The sequence below is a fragment of the Hibiscus syriacus genome, unplaced genomic scaffold (genome assembly GCF_006381635.1).
Source record: "Hibiscus syriacus cultivar Baekdansim isolate YM2019G1 unplaced genomic scaffold, ASM638163v2 tig00110044_pilon, whole genome shotgun sequence".
NCBI lineage: Eukaryota > Viridiplantae > Streptophyta > Magnoliopsida > Malvales > Malvaceae > Hibiscus > Hibiscus syriacus.
The window spans coordinates 804,942-822,327 of record NW_024062574.1 but is presented as its reverse complement, the minus strand read 5'-3'; the positions used below and the strand labels follow the sequence as shown (position 1 = coordinate 822,327).

The following is a 17,386-nucleotide window of genomic DNA, read 5'->3' as shown; positions in this document are numbered from 1 at the left end:
AGTACATCACTGGATTGAAGGTAACTCCGACTCTGATCTGAATCCGATCTGTTTGATCAGTAAACATGCTTGTCTGATGAGTTAATTTGGCTTGGGATGCAGGAATTACAAGATAACGAGGCGAAGACAAAGGATAAGATTTAACCGGCCGAACGATTTGGAAGGAAGCGAGCGGACATCCATGGCGAGATGGTATTCCAACCTTTCTTATCCCTTCCTTCTGTACTTTGTTTCAATGCTTTGCATAATTAACAGTACGCTGCTTTAACCAGCCGAATGATTTATTCAGTGAAATGCTAGGATTTATAGCAACTTGCAAAACTCTATATGCTATCAATAGGATTGGTGAAAATACCGAAGAACAATGATAAAAGAACCGGTTCTTCGACCTACTTGCCTTTCATTCAAAGGGTCGAAAAACCGGTTCTACTGAAGGTTGTACCAAAAGCAAAGCCAAGGTACACAACTTATGGTCAGACAGGATTGGTGAAAATACTGAAGAACCATGATAAAAGAACTGGTTCTTCGACCCGCCTGCCTTTCATTCAAAGGGTCGAAAAACCGATTCTGCTGAAGATTGCACCAAAAGCCAAGGTACACAACTTATGCTCAGACAGCTTTGCCATTAACAGTCGGTACGATCATTATTGGCTAATAAGCTTGTGTTTGTGTGTGTGTGTGTGTGTATATATATGGTAAACTACCTATTTGGCACCCGCTTATTCCCGTGTTGCTGTTTTGGCTCTCTTTTACTACGTTCTTTCTACGTGAGAAAAGATAAAAGACTAATAAAACAGTGTAATCGATACATTTAATATTTTATTATCGTATTAAATTAAATTAAATAAAAATTCAATTAAATGAAGTAGACTAAATATCGAATTACACTTCATTTTTATTTTTAAATCTAATATAATTTGTTTATTTATATTAAATTTAGCATTAGTTTGAGTGATTAGAATACGTAGTTCACTTAGAACTCTTAATATTTGGAAAAGTTGTAATATTCGATTTTCGTCTGATCTATCTTTTTTTTTTCAAGTCACAAATACTTTTGTTGAAACTGATTTTTGAAGTATGAGACATAAAGACTTATAATAAATTTCAACACATTTTGAAATGTTTCAATCGGACATCGAGAACTCGAGATATGCTTATTTTTACTGTAGGTAGAGCGGGCAAAAAATGAAATATGGGTCCAATGCAGGAATTTGAATTTATTACGAATTTTTAATTATTTTATTGATTATTTGTAATTAAATTCAGGTTTATACATTCTATTATTTATTTAGGATAATTTAAGATTTTTTATTATTTTAATATTTTTTTCTTTTAATTAGCATATTTAACATTAATTAAAGGATGTTAGAGTTTTTTATTTTAGGGTTTTTGGGAGTCTATAAATACACTCTTACACAAGAAAATAAAGAGGAGAGAAAGTGAGCCACCCAAGGCATTGCAATCAAAGATTAAGAATATATATATTTAAATTATTATTTTCAAATTATTATTTTTATTATTTTTTAAGTACATATTTTTTTACACATTTAATGTTTCTATATATATTTATATTTCTGTTTTGTATATCTTTTATATTTATTAATAATATATATATATATATGTTTTTATATCTATTATATTTATTATGTATTATATTATATTATATTTTATATTATATTATATATATATGTTTTCACCTATTTTATTTTATTTTTATTTATCATCATTTATTATTTATGTTTTATTTCTTTTACATCTTTACTTTTTAAATATAATGTAATTTGTTAGACTCTTCTAATATACTTCTGATTAGGTTTAGGGTTCTTTGTTAATATATAGTACGTTTTATTGTACCCACTGTTTGTTTCTTCTTTAATTCTGTTACTCTACGAATTTGCTGGTTCAATTAGACAAGATATGGACGTCACAGTAGATGAATGGGTTGATTTGCAAAGCGATGTTTCATCGATCAAAGCTAATGTTGAACAATACTTGAACCAATTCAAGTCAAGAGTGAGGCGACATGGTGCGGAGCTTGATGCCAAGTTAAAGGAGTTCAAGTTGTTTCAGGATCAGGATATCCAAACCTCATTGAGGAAGATTAACCTTGTGTTGAAGTTGATCGAGGAGGAGTTTCAAGAATTCGAGATCGGAGACGATGATGAACTAGTTTTGATCACTAAGGTTGCTGATCCAAAAGAGGCAGGGACGGAATTTTAGTTCAAAATAAATCAAAATTTGAATTTCTAAATTGGTAATTATCCCTATTTCTTTTAATGGTAAAAAATATGGTGGGGGGTTGGGGGGGGGGGGCGCAGTGGCCCCCGGGGCCTACATGGCTCCGTCACTGAAAAGAGGGTCTGAAAGAGAATGAAGTTGATGAATAGGAAGACAATGTCGAGCCAAAGGAGGGGTTGGAAGAGATGGAAGTTGATGAATCTGTCAAGCCGGATCCCCTTTAGGATCACATCCCGGAACGGAATATAGAACCCCGGCAGCAACTCGGTTCATCGAACTCTTTCGGGATGGATCCTCATTCACAGTCTCTTCCCCAACAGCAGATACAGCAATTGCAGCTGCAGCAAATGCAATGAAGGCAACTGCAGCAACAGCAATTGCAGCTACAGTTGCAATGGGAGCAACTGCAGCAACAACAATGGCGGCTTATTTTGTCACAGCAGCTTCCCAACCAGCATCCACCTCAACAAGGTTCTTCAAATCTCCCCTCAATGCAGTCTGGGCCCGAACAGCAAGTAGTGCAGCCTCTTTCCAAACAACTAGGTTCTTTAAATTTCAACCCGGTGCAGCTTCGTTCTGAACAGCAACGAGTGCAGCCTCAGTCCTCAACTTTTTCCCAGATGCAGCTTCGTCCGGAAAAGCTACTACGGCTGCGATCTCTTTTCCAACATCAACTAGTTTCTTCAGTTTCCGGCCCAGTGCAGCCTCGTCCCGGACAACTAGTAGTGCGGCCTTACACAGGCCGGGTTCCTAGCAACCAGGGTGCATAATTTAGTTATATATATTTGATAACATCATCCTAAGTTCTTTATTTTAGCAATTTTCAAGTTTTAGGACTTCAAGTCATTGTTTATTATGGCATGAATTTCCTTTTTGCTTTGTTTTTCTTTTATGAAACTTCATGGATTTGTGTTATTTTCTATGGTGCATTATTATATGTTTGCATGCAAACAAAATACAAAAATGGTAACAAGAAAGCAATTCCTCCTCATTTCCTGGTTCACATGCAAATGATCCCTTCTTATCATCAGGAAAGAGTAGTGCTTTTTGGATCTCTATTTCGTGTTCCTCAAAGATTCTTTTTATGGTACTTACAATAATTGTATGGTACTGAAAATTGGGTATGAATTGTTTTCTCTTTTCCCTCTTTAATTTGATTGAATTTGTTGATTTGCAGGGAGGAATAGTTGAAATTGAGTATTCCTAATGTTGAATGATTGAAATTTTGTTTTTATTTTTGGAAGCTAATCTTGGGATTAAATATATGAATAGCATTCCATAGAGTTGAAAAATTCAATTTTTTAGAGTTAAGTTTTGTTCATCCTATAATTAAATAGCATATTTTGACTCTTGATCGGCATGACGGGTATTATGTTTCTAAGTATGCACATATTCCTGTGCACAAAGCTGTTGCCACGGAGGATTATGCCGGTCTCGAGAGGATACTCGCCTCTCTCCGGCGTCTTCGGAACTCGGCCGAGATTTGAATGGAAGAAGCCTCATTGGCCGAGGAAGAGAAGGCTGATGCGATCTTCGTGGTGATTGATCACTGCGAGGTTCCCAACAGGGATACTCCCCTTCACTTGGTGGTTAAATTCCGGGATGAAACCACGACCGATATGCTTATGGTCCCCGGTTAAGAGAACTTGCCACTACAAAGCTTCCGGCAGGAACCTTCCCTGTCAAGGTATGTTGTCTTTTTCATGTTCAAATACGAGCTGGTCATAGGTGTCTCATCAATTATACTAAGAAATAACCCTTGTTGCACTCAGGTTGCCATCCCGGTGGTTCCAACACTCAGAGTATTGGTCTCTTTCACCAAGTTCGAAGAACTAGAGCCGGTCGACGAGTTCGATACGGCCGTTTCAAGCCTGACACATCCGACGGGTTCATCTTGGTTTCAATTGATAAAGGCGCCGTACCAACACCCGAGCTCATCCAATCACGGCTGCAACAAGATCGAAGATGTTCAACATCCATTTGCAGTACCCCAAGAATATGTTTCTATTAAATCCAGGAAATGAAAATTGATGTGTGATTCCTACATTTACGTACAACATTTGGTTGACATTTTAGTGAATTTTTTATTTATTTTTTTACCAGATAAAAGCGATTAATTTTATTAAAAGTAGAAAATTATCTAAATATTTTTTAAAACTATATTCCTTCTTAGCTAGTTAGATATTTAAACTTTTTCTTCTAAACATTTACCCAAACTATAATTTATAATCTCTTTGAATTTAAGATAATAATCTAATCTAAACTTGATGGATTTTGATTTAATATGGTAAAATAAAAAAAATATATAAAAAATTTAAATTTAATTTGAATTGATTTGGATTTTGTAAAGAGTAAGGTCGGGTTGAATTTGAATTTATGATAAAAAATCAATGTTACGGAATAATGTATAATTTTTTCTATATATCTAAAGATTATTATTATAATACTCTTACTTATAATTTTTTAATTAGATATTTTATCGAATAAATATATTTATATTTATTTTTGACCCAATCAAATTTAAATTTTTTTCTTAAAAGTTAGATTGAGCTTTGATCGACTGAGATCTGCTTAAATATATTTCATCCTTTATCACTAAAATCCATCATCATATGATTTTCATGTATTCTTATATGTTAATGTCACAAGACGACTTATGGGTTTTCTTTACAAACGCCAGGAAACTTACTAATATATATATATATATATATATATATTTGATACACAAAAGTTTAGGTCAGAGTGGCTTCCCAGTCCAGGAACATGGCATACTTAAGACCTAATTGTGATTTACATAGGACTTTACAGATTACCCACTAAGAGTGACGGTGGTGAGATTCAAATTTGACCTTACAAGCTCAAATTCATGAATCTCAACCACTTGTGTCAACACTCATTGACGGAAACTTACTATATATATATATATATATATATATATATATATATATATATATATATATATATATATATATATGAAACGCAGCGTTTTGAGGGGAAATCAGATGAGATATTTTTGGATCTCTGTTTCGTGTCCCCTAAAGATTCTGTTAATGGCAGTTACGATAACTGTCTAATGCTGCAAAATTGGGTTTGATTGGTTTCTGGCCAAAATCACAACCTACTGCTCGTTGTAGTGAAGAACTTTATGATTTTTCTTTCTTTTTCTGGGAGCATTGTTTGGTTGCTTAGAAAAAAACAGGCAGAAAGAAAGAAGCTGGTGAGAAATTCTTCTGGATATCCATTTATGTCCCCCCAAGGATTCTTTTTGTGGTAGTTATAATAACTGTTTAATACAGAAAATTGGGTTCGATTTGTTCTTTGCCAATATTACTGTTACTGCAATTCTTTTTCCTTTTTAATTTGTTTGAATTTGTTGATTTGTAGGGAGGAATAGTTTGCTTATGTGCTCGAATTGTTGGGGGATTTTGAGTTGAAATCGAGTGTGTTCTAATGTTGATGGCGTGTTTTGATTCCTGAGGGATCAATGGCGAGTATTAATGTTTCTAAGTACGCACACAGTCCCATACACAAAGCTGTTGCGACCAAGGATCATGCCGGGCTCAAGACGATACTCGCCGCACTCCCGTCTCTCGGGAACCCGGATTTGATTCGGACGGAGCAAGACTCGTTGGCCGAGGAAGAGAAGGCCGATGCGATCTCCACCGTGGTCGATTTTCGCGAGGTTCCCAACAGGGATACTCCTCTCCATTTGGCCGTTAAACTCGCGGACGAGACGTCGACCGAAATGCTTATGATCGCCGGTGCCGATTGGAGCCTTCGGAATGAGCTAGGATGGAGTGCACTCCAAGAAGCGATTTGTAATCGGCAGGAAGCGATTGCGGCGATTATCGTTCGGCATTATCCGCCGTTGGCGTGGGCAAAATGGTGCCGAAGGTTGCCTCGCCTGTTGGGAACAATGCGAAGGATGAGAGACTTTTACATGGAAATCACGTTCCATTTCGAGAGCTCTGTGATACCTTTCATTTCCAGGATTGCTCCTTCGGATACGTATAAAATTTGGAAGAGGGGTGCGAATTTGAGAGCGGATATGACGTTGGCCGGATTCGACGGTCTTAGTATTCAACGTTCGGATCAGAGTATTATTTTCCACGGTGACGGTTCCGAGGATGGGAAGGTTCCGTCAGGATCACTTTGTATGATCAAACATAAGGATAAAGAGGTGATCAATGCTTTCGAATACGACGGTACCGGTTCTCAATCAACCGAGGAAGAGATTAAACAAGAAGTGGCTGCAATGTTTCGGACTAATATAATGCGACCCGGGATAAACGTGTCGCAGGCGGTCCTTGTGCCGCAAATGACGTGGAGACGACATCCGAGAACCGAAATGGTGGGTGCCTGGAAGGCTAAGGTGTACGATATGAACAATGTTGTTTTTTTCATCAAATCTAGGAGGGTGCCAGGGGCCATGACAGATGAAGAGTTCTTAGCAGCTTCCAATGAGAATGAAACAGAGGGTGAAGAGCTCGAAGACATCTTGACCGAAGACGAAAAGAGACAACTCGAAGTTGCTCTTAAGTCCGATCAGTCGGAGATATCCAACGAGAATGGCGATTGCCGTCCCGAGGAGGGCAATGGTTATAAAAATGCAGAGACTAAGCAGGAAAAGAAAGGATGGTTTGGCGGATGGAGGAAACGGGATTCAAAGAATGAAAAAGCGAGTGATTCGGTTGGAGACACTCCATCTGGGAGTCGGATAAAACCAAGTAAACATTCTGTGGAGACCGCAGCAAAGGAGGACGAGCATCGAAGGGTAACGGATTCAAGAACATCGACTTCTACGACTTGGGAGAGTGTTAATCAGCATCGGGATAGTGGCCGGGGCAACGAGTTTAGGAAAGGGTTGAAGACTGTTCTTTGGCTTTCTTCCAACTTCCCATTGCAAATCGATGAACTCTTGCCATTGCTAGACATTCTAGCAAACAAAGTTAAGGCCATTCGTCGGTTAAGAGAATTGCTCACTACAAAGCTTCCACCCGGCACCTTCCCTGTCAAGGTACGTTTTATCAATGAAATTTTATATATACTATATAGATATATGTAACATTTCCAGTAACGTTAGTCAATCATTGTCGTAATTATCGTAATTATTTGGTAATGATCGAATATATGCCGGTCATAGATGTCGATTCGGTTATTTTAGGCTTTTAGCTCGGCCAACAAATGAAATGTATGATTGTAGTTTATGTTCATACTAAGAAATGCTCACGGTTGCACTTAGGTTGCTTTCCCTGTGGTACCAACAGTGAGAGTATTGGTTTCTTTCACCAAGCTCGAAGAACTACAGCCAGTCGGAGACGAGTTCTCGACACCCCCTTCGAGCCCCCGTTCGGGACAAGAAAGATCCTCGGCAACACGCCCGACGGGTTCGTCTTGGTTTCAGTGGATAAAGGTGCCGTATCCACGCCAGGGCACATCCGAAAAGACGGAAAATGTTCAAGATCCATTCGCAATACCCCAAGATTATACTTGGATTACAGCTCAAGAAATGAAGAAGAGGCTGCAAGAGAAGAGCAAAGCAGCAGCAGCAGCTGCGGCAGCTAAGAAAGGCAAGACTCAGAACCCCAAGGTCCCAGAAACAAAACAAAACATCAAGAAATAGTTTTTTTTCTTTTCTTTTCTTTTTCCTGTTTTTATCTTTTAAAATTCGAGTTCGAAACGATTTACTTTCTTTAATAAAATTTGTTTGAAAGCAAAATTTACATATTCCGGTTTCGATATATTTATCGGTATCATTTTAATCTTAAAATCAACTAATAGATACGGTCGATATATCAATTAAAATGATATTCGGATCAAACTTGCCTAACCGAGTGGAATCTAGGCAGAGCAAGGTTCTTTCGTGTTCATGTTTAACTGTTCAAAGTTGTAATTAGAATGAAAAGCATGGAATTTAGGCATCCAAGTGTGTGTATGAAAGACATGTTAATTAGTTTAAAATATAATTTCTTTTAAAAAAAAAGTAAAGTGGAAAAACCAATTCAATAAAAAACATAAAAGCCATCTAGGCCATGATGCTTTCTTGCTTTTGGTGCTGTAGAGGCGTGTGCATTTATGCCATGATTCTGGTAATGACCAAAGATTTCGTCTTTTACGGGTCTTACCTGTGCTTAAAGATCTGCAAACTTCATTATAATGTCGACTTAGCCATTACCAACCTTCTTCGAACTTAAATTTTTTAGTTTTATCGATAAAAAGCGATGATTCTGAGTTATTTATGTAACAGATCGAGAGAGTCTTAAATAAGATGAAATAATGCAATTATTAAGTGAATTTAGTCTCATACATGAATTAAATCTCATATTTATATTGAATATATATATATATATTTAAATGAGAAAACAACATGCACCTAACAAAGGAAGAAACATATTTACCTGTTTTGCAATAATTATGACCAATTTTTTGCTTTAGTGTTTTTTCTTGGAGGGGGGGGGGCCCTTCCTCTTCACCCTCCCATGCCTCAGATTTAAAGACATTGATTGAACAATGAACATACTTGTTCTTGTGGGCACTAATTAAGCATCAACAAGATCATTTCTTTCATGCATTCCATCAGCCAACATTAACAAATCCTTTTTCAACTTATATGAACCAATAGAATAAAATTCCGGGTCGATTTTTCATCTGAATAAAAAAAAATCAGAGTTCGATTTATCTTCATGAACAATGAATTGGTTATCATAAACGACTAGGAAGTGCAGGATTCATGCATGAAACAATCCAAGATTACCATAAATTTGTTGCTGAAATCATCTTGAATGGCTTTACCTACGAGGGATTATCTTTTGAAGACTTGTGAATTCGTTTCGTAGTTTATGTTCGATTCTTGATTATCGTCTTCAAGATTCGAATCCGAATTATGTTGCTTCATTGAATGATGCAAACGCAAGACCTCCTAACTCCCTCCAGCTCTCCATCATCCGACACACTTTTACAAATCAAAATAAAGTCAGAAATATATTCTACTTGATTATTCAATTATAAGCTTAACAAGCTTATATTATATATGTGTATGTATGCATTTACCTCGGCTCGAACTCCCGAACGTGAGCAATGTCTTTCCCATGAGAATCTGGCCAACTAACTTTCCTCGTCTCAGCCCTTATTAACTCAGTGCTCCGATCATCATCAGCCACCGGTTTCTTCAGATTACTTTTGCGAGTCGTCGGGTTCCCTCCGACGCGCGAGCCATTACTATCGCCGCCGCCGCCGCTGCCGGTCGTGTCGATGCTCAACTGTGATTCATCTCCTTCCATGACACCATCTTTAATGCTCTTCCCCAAGGTGCCGGTCCTCTTACCGATGTTGTTGCTGCTACTACTGCTTCTGTTGTTAATATTCTCTTCACCTTTGCTACTCGAATTCCTTGACGGCACGTAGCAAGAGCAGACTAAAGCGGTGCACCGGTTCTGCGCCGATGCCGCCAGGAGTGCAGCCCTAATCCGATCAAGCTTAAATATTTATATATTGCTTCCTACCTACCTACTGATCTTACCATGCCACTGAAACCCTAAACCGTAATCCGAACGAGCTTATTTATCAGTCCAGGAGACCTTGGAAGCTCTGCTTTTGTTTATTATGTCTATTTGATCCAATACCTAAACAAAAATGGAGAAGAAACAGCTTCAGCCGTATATATATGTAGATAGAAAGCATATGGCGTATTAGGAATAACAAGGTGCGGTGGGAAATTAAAGGTAATTGTTAAATAAAGGATGAAACTTAAACTCATTTTGTATGATTTTTTTTTACCCTCCAGATTTATAAAGTTTTGATTTAATCCCGTTCCGAGTGACGTAAATGTTATGTGTTACTTTTTAAAACGAGACTCCTTAAGTATGTTATAATAAAGATTAATTTATTACATTTAAAATTATAAAAAATATACGAATTTTTTTATATCAAAATTCATCATGAAAAACGAATAAAGATATTGTCGTAGGACTTTTAAATTTTGGGCCATTTGACGGATCAACATGTTACAGTTGTCATTGGACGGGTCTGCCCTGATTAATCAAAATTAAACTACACATCCTTATTTCTTCATTTTTCTAAATACCTATATAGAATTTCCTCTTTTTGAACCATATATAGAAGGCATATGCTATATTAGTCACATAATTGATCATATTTTATGTACAAATACATTAATTATTCATTATTGTTACACTTGAGAATCATATAGAATCTTAAAATCTCTATTCACAATTTGATCCTCAAGTTATGATTATTTTTAACTTTAATACCTAAACCTTTTTGTTCCATATTGTTACTTAAATTCTATAATCTTTTGCATTCTATTTTTATCTCTGAATACCAAATCATCGATGTCTAATAATAATATACTGTCGTATTTTCACTAATATCATACTTTTTTTTTAGATAAACACTAATATTATAAACAATATTTAAGTATTAAAACAAGGAAAATGAATATAGTAAAAAAATAAACTTCTAAAATTTTAAAAAGAGAATTATAAAATTCTAGGAGTAAAGAAAATTACCAATAAAAATATATATATATAAATAAATTTTTAGGAGAACGACTGTTTCTATTAACTTTTTTAATTCATTTCTAAATATAATAAAGAGATGAAATTATGAATTAAATTAGTATTAATTATAAAAATTGACTAATTTAAGGCATGATATAACATCTCTCCCCACTCAAAGTTGTTGTCTTTAGCTTTTGGGAAATGCACTCATGAGAGAGGGGGAAATGGGGTGAAAGAAAAGGGGGTTGGAGTGCTCATTAACCACACCTTTTTACTGTTTTCAGGGATGAATCGAAGAGAACGGGTGAGACAGTTGTCCCTTAAAAATTTTAAATTAACACATATTTTAATTTTTTTCTTTTGTATTTTCAGTTAGAAATGTATTTTTATTCCTAAAATATTATAAATTCGTTCCTTCTTAAAATTTTAAAAATTCACTCCTTTAATATACTATCATGCGAAGGCTTGTCTATTAGCAAGTGTTACTTGTGATATATTATAGAGCCTAAAAATTTAGGAGCTCCGTATTAACCTATAAAAACTATTTTTCCTACTATACGCATGTGTAAAGAAAATTTAATTTCATAAATTTAAATTCTTTTATTTAAAAAATAACCGTATTATAATAAATTTTGATATTTTATAATTTTATTTTATTATAAAATATTTTAATAACCTTGTTTTAAAAAGTAGCATAAGTAGTTTGGGTTAGATATATTAGATAGGCATCTAATCTTTCATTTTGTGCTTTATTCATGGCACGAGAGCCTGCAATCAAATGAGTGGTAAAGAGGTGAAATCATTGCTATGAAAAAGTAATATTTCTCAACAAATTAGATTATATAATTAATTGATTTTTGGTTTGGCCGACATCTATTTAAAATTGTAGATTTGATTAATTTTCATAATTTAATTTAACATTTTTTTGACATAGTTCAGTGTAAAACCTATATTTAATTCATTGGATGATTTAATAAAAAAATTCTATAGTTTTTTGAAAAATGAGATGTTTTGTATTAAAACGGAGGATAAATACAAAACGGACAAGAACATATGTCTCATTAAAAAATCTCTCTTAAGCCTAAGCAGAGGAAAAAAAATACACCGTGTAACTGTCTATAAGGTAAAATTCAGTCATACACAACCGAACAAACATCAATATACCCCGTTGGTCGGTCTCAAATCCATGAAACTAGAGAATGACTTGTAACGTCTCGATTCCCAAGTTAATGGTTTCGGGCTAACTTGAGAGATAGTTACATAAACCTTTTAGGCTTGTGAGGGACCCTTGTCCAAGTATTGAGTGGTTTGGGCTTGGATTTGGGCCCATGATGAAGTAAAGATGGAATTTTTTATTTGAGTTTGAAAGAGGAAGTACCAAGGTAGCAATTTGACCCTTGTTTGAAAACAAGGTTGATTTCAGATGGTGAGGTAATTGAAGAAATAATTGGAAAATAAAACGGCAAGTACAAAAATGAGTAATAACCCCCGGTAGAGACTGGGGCGATTCAATTCAACATTTTGTTCGTTCGGGTTTGATTGTGTCATAGCTCTATAATTAATTCGAATTAGGTTTATCGTTGGTTGAACTGCATTGCTGATATTGACACAAAAAAAAACGGTAGGTACAGTTAGTCCGTGAAATGCCAATCATCGCACTGTAAAAATTAGATAGGTTCGATCTAAGGTCATTGGGTCCTCCTAAAAAGATCTACTAAATTCATCGAGTTGTTCCAAAGAATAAAAACGGCAGGAAAGCTCTTCGTTATTGTCTTCTTCTCCATCTGTTATTTCCTCTCTTCTTGTTCTCCAAGTTGGTTCAAGGTAGTAGTTTTATTGTTCAATCTTCCTAGCCCAAAATTGTAAAATTAAGAATAGTAATGTTGTCCTTATTTTTTAATCACTAAGGTAAATTGATTTGTATTGTTGTCCTTATTTTTTAATGATATTAAAAAAATCGACTAGTCAGAGCACGTCATATAATAATTTTAACTGTTTAACTTTAACGAGAGTGGTAAATTTAGTTTTTAAAAATTTATTTACACCAAAATTAAACCTTGCTTATTTTTATTTTTTTATAATTTAGTCCAATATTATTTTATAATATTAATTATAATATTTTTATTTGATATATTAATTTTATCTAATAAAAATATGACACATAGAAAAATAATAAAATAAGCCGACAAGGGGAATTGAACCCAACTCTCCTCATAAAATAATCCTACTCTTAATCATTAGCCTAAACCTTAAACTTGTTATATAATGGACAAGGTTAATATCTATGTTAAAATAAGATAAAAATTAATTAATGTGAATATATTTTTAAATTAATTTAAATTATATTAATATATTTTTAAATTCAGTTTTACATTTTATCCAATTGAATCCCTAAAACAAAATTATTTAATTGAGATATAAATTTAATTCTACCTTTTTTTAATTTTTTTTTGCAAATTATTATTTTCAATGTTAATTTCATAAATAAACTTAGAGTTTTATATACTAAAATTATTTTTAAATTGCATATTAATCCCTTAATTTTTCAATTTGTACAATTCATGTCCCTAGTGAAAAAGATAAAAACTAATGGTCCAAGAGCTGGCCCAGGCAAACCGGAACGCTCGGCCCTTACTTCGACAACAACGAATTCTTAATACTTTCCACGTCGCACTTGGGAGAGAGAGATTTGAGCTTAAGCAGCGAGTTGGGAGGGAGACTGAGTCGACACGAGTGGGGAGCGATTTACTGTTTCAATCAAAGTTTCCAATCCTCTGAAGCTAAAGCGAATCGATCAGGTTTGGTCTTAAGCCTTCATTTTGGACTTATGCGTTTATTTTTTGTTTGATTGCTTGAATAATAAATGGAATAAAAATGTTCAAAGGAAAATGAATGACTAATTTTAGTGTTGTTTCTGGGAAAGAAGAAATTTAGTTCAGTTAAAAGTACTAAAGTAGTACAAACGCCCATATCCTAACGAAAACGAAGTAATTTTTTGAGGTTTTTATCGTTTAGCAAAGGATAAAGGAGCTCAACAAGTTTGCGGCGGCATTCCAACAATGAACAGGTGCGAATTCCTTTCTTAATATCTTCTCTTTAGGTGAATTAAGATCTTTTTTCGGTGCTTATTTAGCTTTTAATGATGACTGTTGGCTTTAATAATAGGATTCTTGCAACAAAAGCTGGCTCAAACGTTTATAGATTGAGAATACCCTGGAGGCCATTTTCTAATGATGCTGCCAGAGTAATATCTAGCCCAATTGCTGGAAACCCTGAAAAAGTAAGTTTTTTAACTACATTCGTTTGCTAGAGTTTCTGGTTTATTTCACATTTTACTGGTGTTTTGAATTCGAATGCGGCTGATTGTTCTTTTGATTGTTGTAGTTTTGTTTCTCTTTTATATTTTTTAATTAGTTATATAAATTGGTGTAAAATATTGGATTAAGTTACTTTGTCTTTTTAAACATTTTAGGGGAGTGAAGCTCAACAATATGACATTGCAATTGTTGGAGGTGGTATGGTTGGCCTGGCTCTCGCCTGTTCCTTAGGTAGCTGAGTCGTTTATACGAAATCATTTTCTTCTTATTTTATGAAATTTATTTTGAGATGTACACACGGTTCATCAATTTCACAAAGGTGTAAGCATTCATCAAAAGGCACTATGATCATGATTGTATGCACATGGATGCTAATGACACTTATAAATATGTATAATTACAACTTATTGTAATCTTACAGAGCATGTTCTTGTTGTTGATGATAAAATTTTGTGATGTTGAAATATTTTGTTTATATACTATGCTAATTTGCAGCTAGTATGCCATTAACAAAACACTTGAATGCTGTCATCGTCGATAGCAATCCAGCTTTGGGGGGAAAGCACTTCATTATGAAAGATGACCTCCCTGATCCCAGGGTCAGTACTATTACGCCTTCAACTATATCTTTCTTGAAAGGTAACAAACATACTGTATTAGACAACTTTAGTCCTTATGTTTCTGTGACCATTTGGGAAGCTCAAGAAATGGTTATGTGCTAGCATCTTAAAAATATTGAAAAATGTAATTTAAAATAGAAAGATTAATATTGGTTGTGTTTGAGAAACAGCTATAAGATTATGATGTTAGTCATGATTTGTTAAAGTTTATTATTGTAGGACTATTAAGTATTATTTTTAGACCCTCCACCAAGGTAAGCATACAAGAAAGGAAAATGTTGACCTAATTGATAATTTAAGTATTGCTTTGACTTGTTGATATTTCCCCCTGATTAGCTATTATGTACTGTGCTTGTTTGTCACATTTGTTCTGCTCTCGGTGACAGTGATAGCATATATTGCAGATATTGGTGCTTGGCGATTTGTTGAGCAGCATCGACATGCCTACTTTGATAAGATGCAGGTGCTGGCTGTTATATTTGCACTTTTGCTGATGATGTCTTTTTCTCATGCCCTTTTCATGGCTCTTATTCATTGTCTTAGTTGAAATAAGAACCAGGTCTTATTTCCTAGGGCATCATTGATTTCAATCGGCACCTAGAATGTATTCAATAAAAAAATGCTAACATATTTGTTATAACCTTTTGTAGGTTTGGGATTATACTGGCCTAAGTTACGCAAAATATAATGCCAGGGATGCAGACAAAGAAGTACTCGGGTGAGTGCCTGTGTTAAGCTAAAGAGGCAGCAATATTATCTTTAGTTGCTAATTCCTATTTGCTGGTTTTGGATACAACATTAGGTGCGTTGTGGAGAATAAGGTGCTACTTAGTTCTCTTCTGTCACATGTGCAGGTATCAATTTGTCATGACACCTTTACCTTAATTTCTTTCACTTGAAATCTTTTTGTTGTCATCTATCCTCGGAACAATTTGGCCCTCATTTTCTATTTAGAGTTAAAACAATTGTGCACATATTTTTTTTTTTCAGTTTTCGTGACACATTCAACTTATATTTTCAGAATACGGATTTGCTAAAGAAAATATACCCATCAAGATTGACTTCAATGTCTATACTACCAAATTCTTCATCCTTGGAAGTGAACAGCACATTATCGATGACAGAATTGTTCACCCATGGGCGTTTAGCAAAGTTAGAACTAGAGGATGGCAATAGCCTATATGCAAAGTTGGTGGTAATTGAACTTGCACCTGAATGAGTTGGATTTGTTCGTTTTGAATATAATATTATTTGGGTGACAATTTTTGTTAGTATTTTTTTTCGGCATTAAGCTACATGAGATTCATCACAGGTAGGAGCAGATGGGGGCAAATCCCGAGTGAGAGAGTTAGCAGGAATAAGAACTACCGGATGGAATTACTCACAGAATGCCATCATATGTACAGTCGAACATGGTGTAGAAAACCATTGTGCATGGCAGAGGTTTCTACCTTCTGGTCCGCTTGCACTTTTGCCAATAGGTGATAAGTTTAGCAATATAGTTTGGACTATGACCCCGAAAGAGTCATCCGACTTCAAATCAATGACCGAAGATGACTTTCTGAAAGCTGTAAATCATGCTCTGGATTATGGTTATGGTCCTCATCCTACATCAAGTATATTAGGTAGTTCAGACTTATTTTCTTGGCTCAAGGGAGGTCTCTCCAGCTCAGCTCACAATTGCTTCGAAGTTCCGCCAAAAGTAGTCAAGTTGGCCTCTGAAAGAATGGTTTTCCCATTATCCTTGAGGCACGCTAATGACTATGTATCAAAGCGTGTTGCTCTAATTGGCGATGCAGCTCACACTGTACATCCTTTGGCTGGCCAAGGAGTTAATTTGGGTTTTGGAGATGCATCTAGTCTTTCAAGTGTCATTTCTGAGGGCATTGCTGTAGGCACAGACGTCGGGGAGGTATGTATAAAACAAACCATCGCCATAAGATGCAATGAATCTAGTTACATCTCTTCCAAGAAATGATTCGGAAACACGATGCTGATCCTTAAATTGTGGTGTTCTCAACACTTTCAGGTATCGCTACTAAAGAAATACGAAGCAGACCGAAAACCAGCAAACGTTATGATGATGGCAGTCCTGGATGGTATTCAAAAGGCATACTCTGTCGATTTCGGTCCTCTGAACATTTTACGAGCTGCTGCGTTTCACGGGGCTCACCATATTTCACCACTTAAAAAGAGCATCATCTCGTATGCATTGGGGGAGCTGAGGTTGCCACTATTTGCCTGAAGACGAACCTTGATCGGAGAATCATGTTAAATTAGGTTTAGAGTTTTCTGCACCATCCGATTGTAAAGTGAGTAAATTGTTTTCAGCAAAGGATGAATAAATTGTAAAACTTTCAACTTTCATATGAATCGAATCACAGGTCGATCCAGGGTGTAAGCGAGACTAATGTACTAGTAATTCGGCAAGCTACTTGAGCTTCATTGCCGAGTTGAGTTCTAATTTATGAAGCTCAATTATTTAAAAAAATTGAATCTGATTTTTGTTTATTTCAGTAGTTTCTGCATTTAATCAAATTTATTCTTCTTGAAAGTTGAATAAAATTGAATTTTGAGTGCAAATAATTAAGTTTAGAGCTGAGAACAAGAACCAACTTTATTTTTGTAGGGTAAGTTACATCAGTGATCACTCAATAACGAGAGATCACATATCTTCTAATTTTTTATAATT

The 17,386-nt window shown here is 35.1% G+C and overlaps 2 protein-coding genes across 2 annotated transcripts; both read left to right on the top strand.

Moving 5' to 3' along the window:
- Positions 1-5,603: 5,603 nt before the first annotated feature.
- On the top strand, positions 5,604-7,837 carry LOC120213622 (ankyrin repeat domain-containing protein 13C-like; the record flags this gene model as incomplete). The annotated part of the gene is made up of 2 exons (XM_039211712.1): positions 5,604-7,255; positions 7,481-7,837. Coding segments are annotated over exons 1-2 (1,890 nt in total), but the record flags the coding sequence as incomplete, so codon positions are not given.
- A 5,618-nt stretch (positions 7,838-13,455) lies between these two features.
- On the top strand, positions 13,456-17,105 carry LOC120213757 (ubiquinone biosynthesis monooxygenase COQ6, mitochondrial-like). Its single transcript, XM_039211814.1, has 11 exons — positions 13,456-13,555; positions 13,773-13,824; positions 13,923-14,037; positions 14,230-14,305; positions 14,570-14,713; positions 15,099-15,157; positions 15,345-15,412; positions 15,497-15,548; positions 15,716-15,889; positions 16,007-16,606; positions 16,724-17,105. Exons 2-11 carry the CDS (start codon positions 13,817-13,819, stop codon positions 16,937-16,939), a joined length of 1,512 nt encoding a protein of 503 aa, XP_039067745.1. The 5' UTR covers positions 13,456-13,555; positions 13,773-13,816; the 3' UTR covers positions 16,940-17,105.
- The last annotated feature ends 281 nt before the right edge of the window (positions 17,106-17,386 follow it).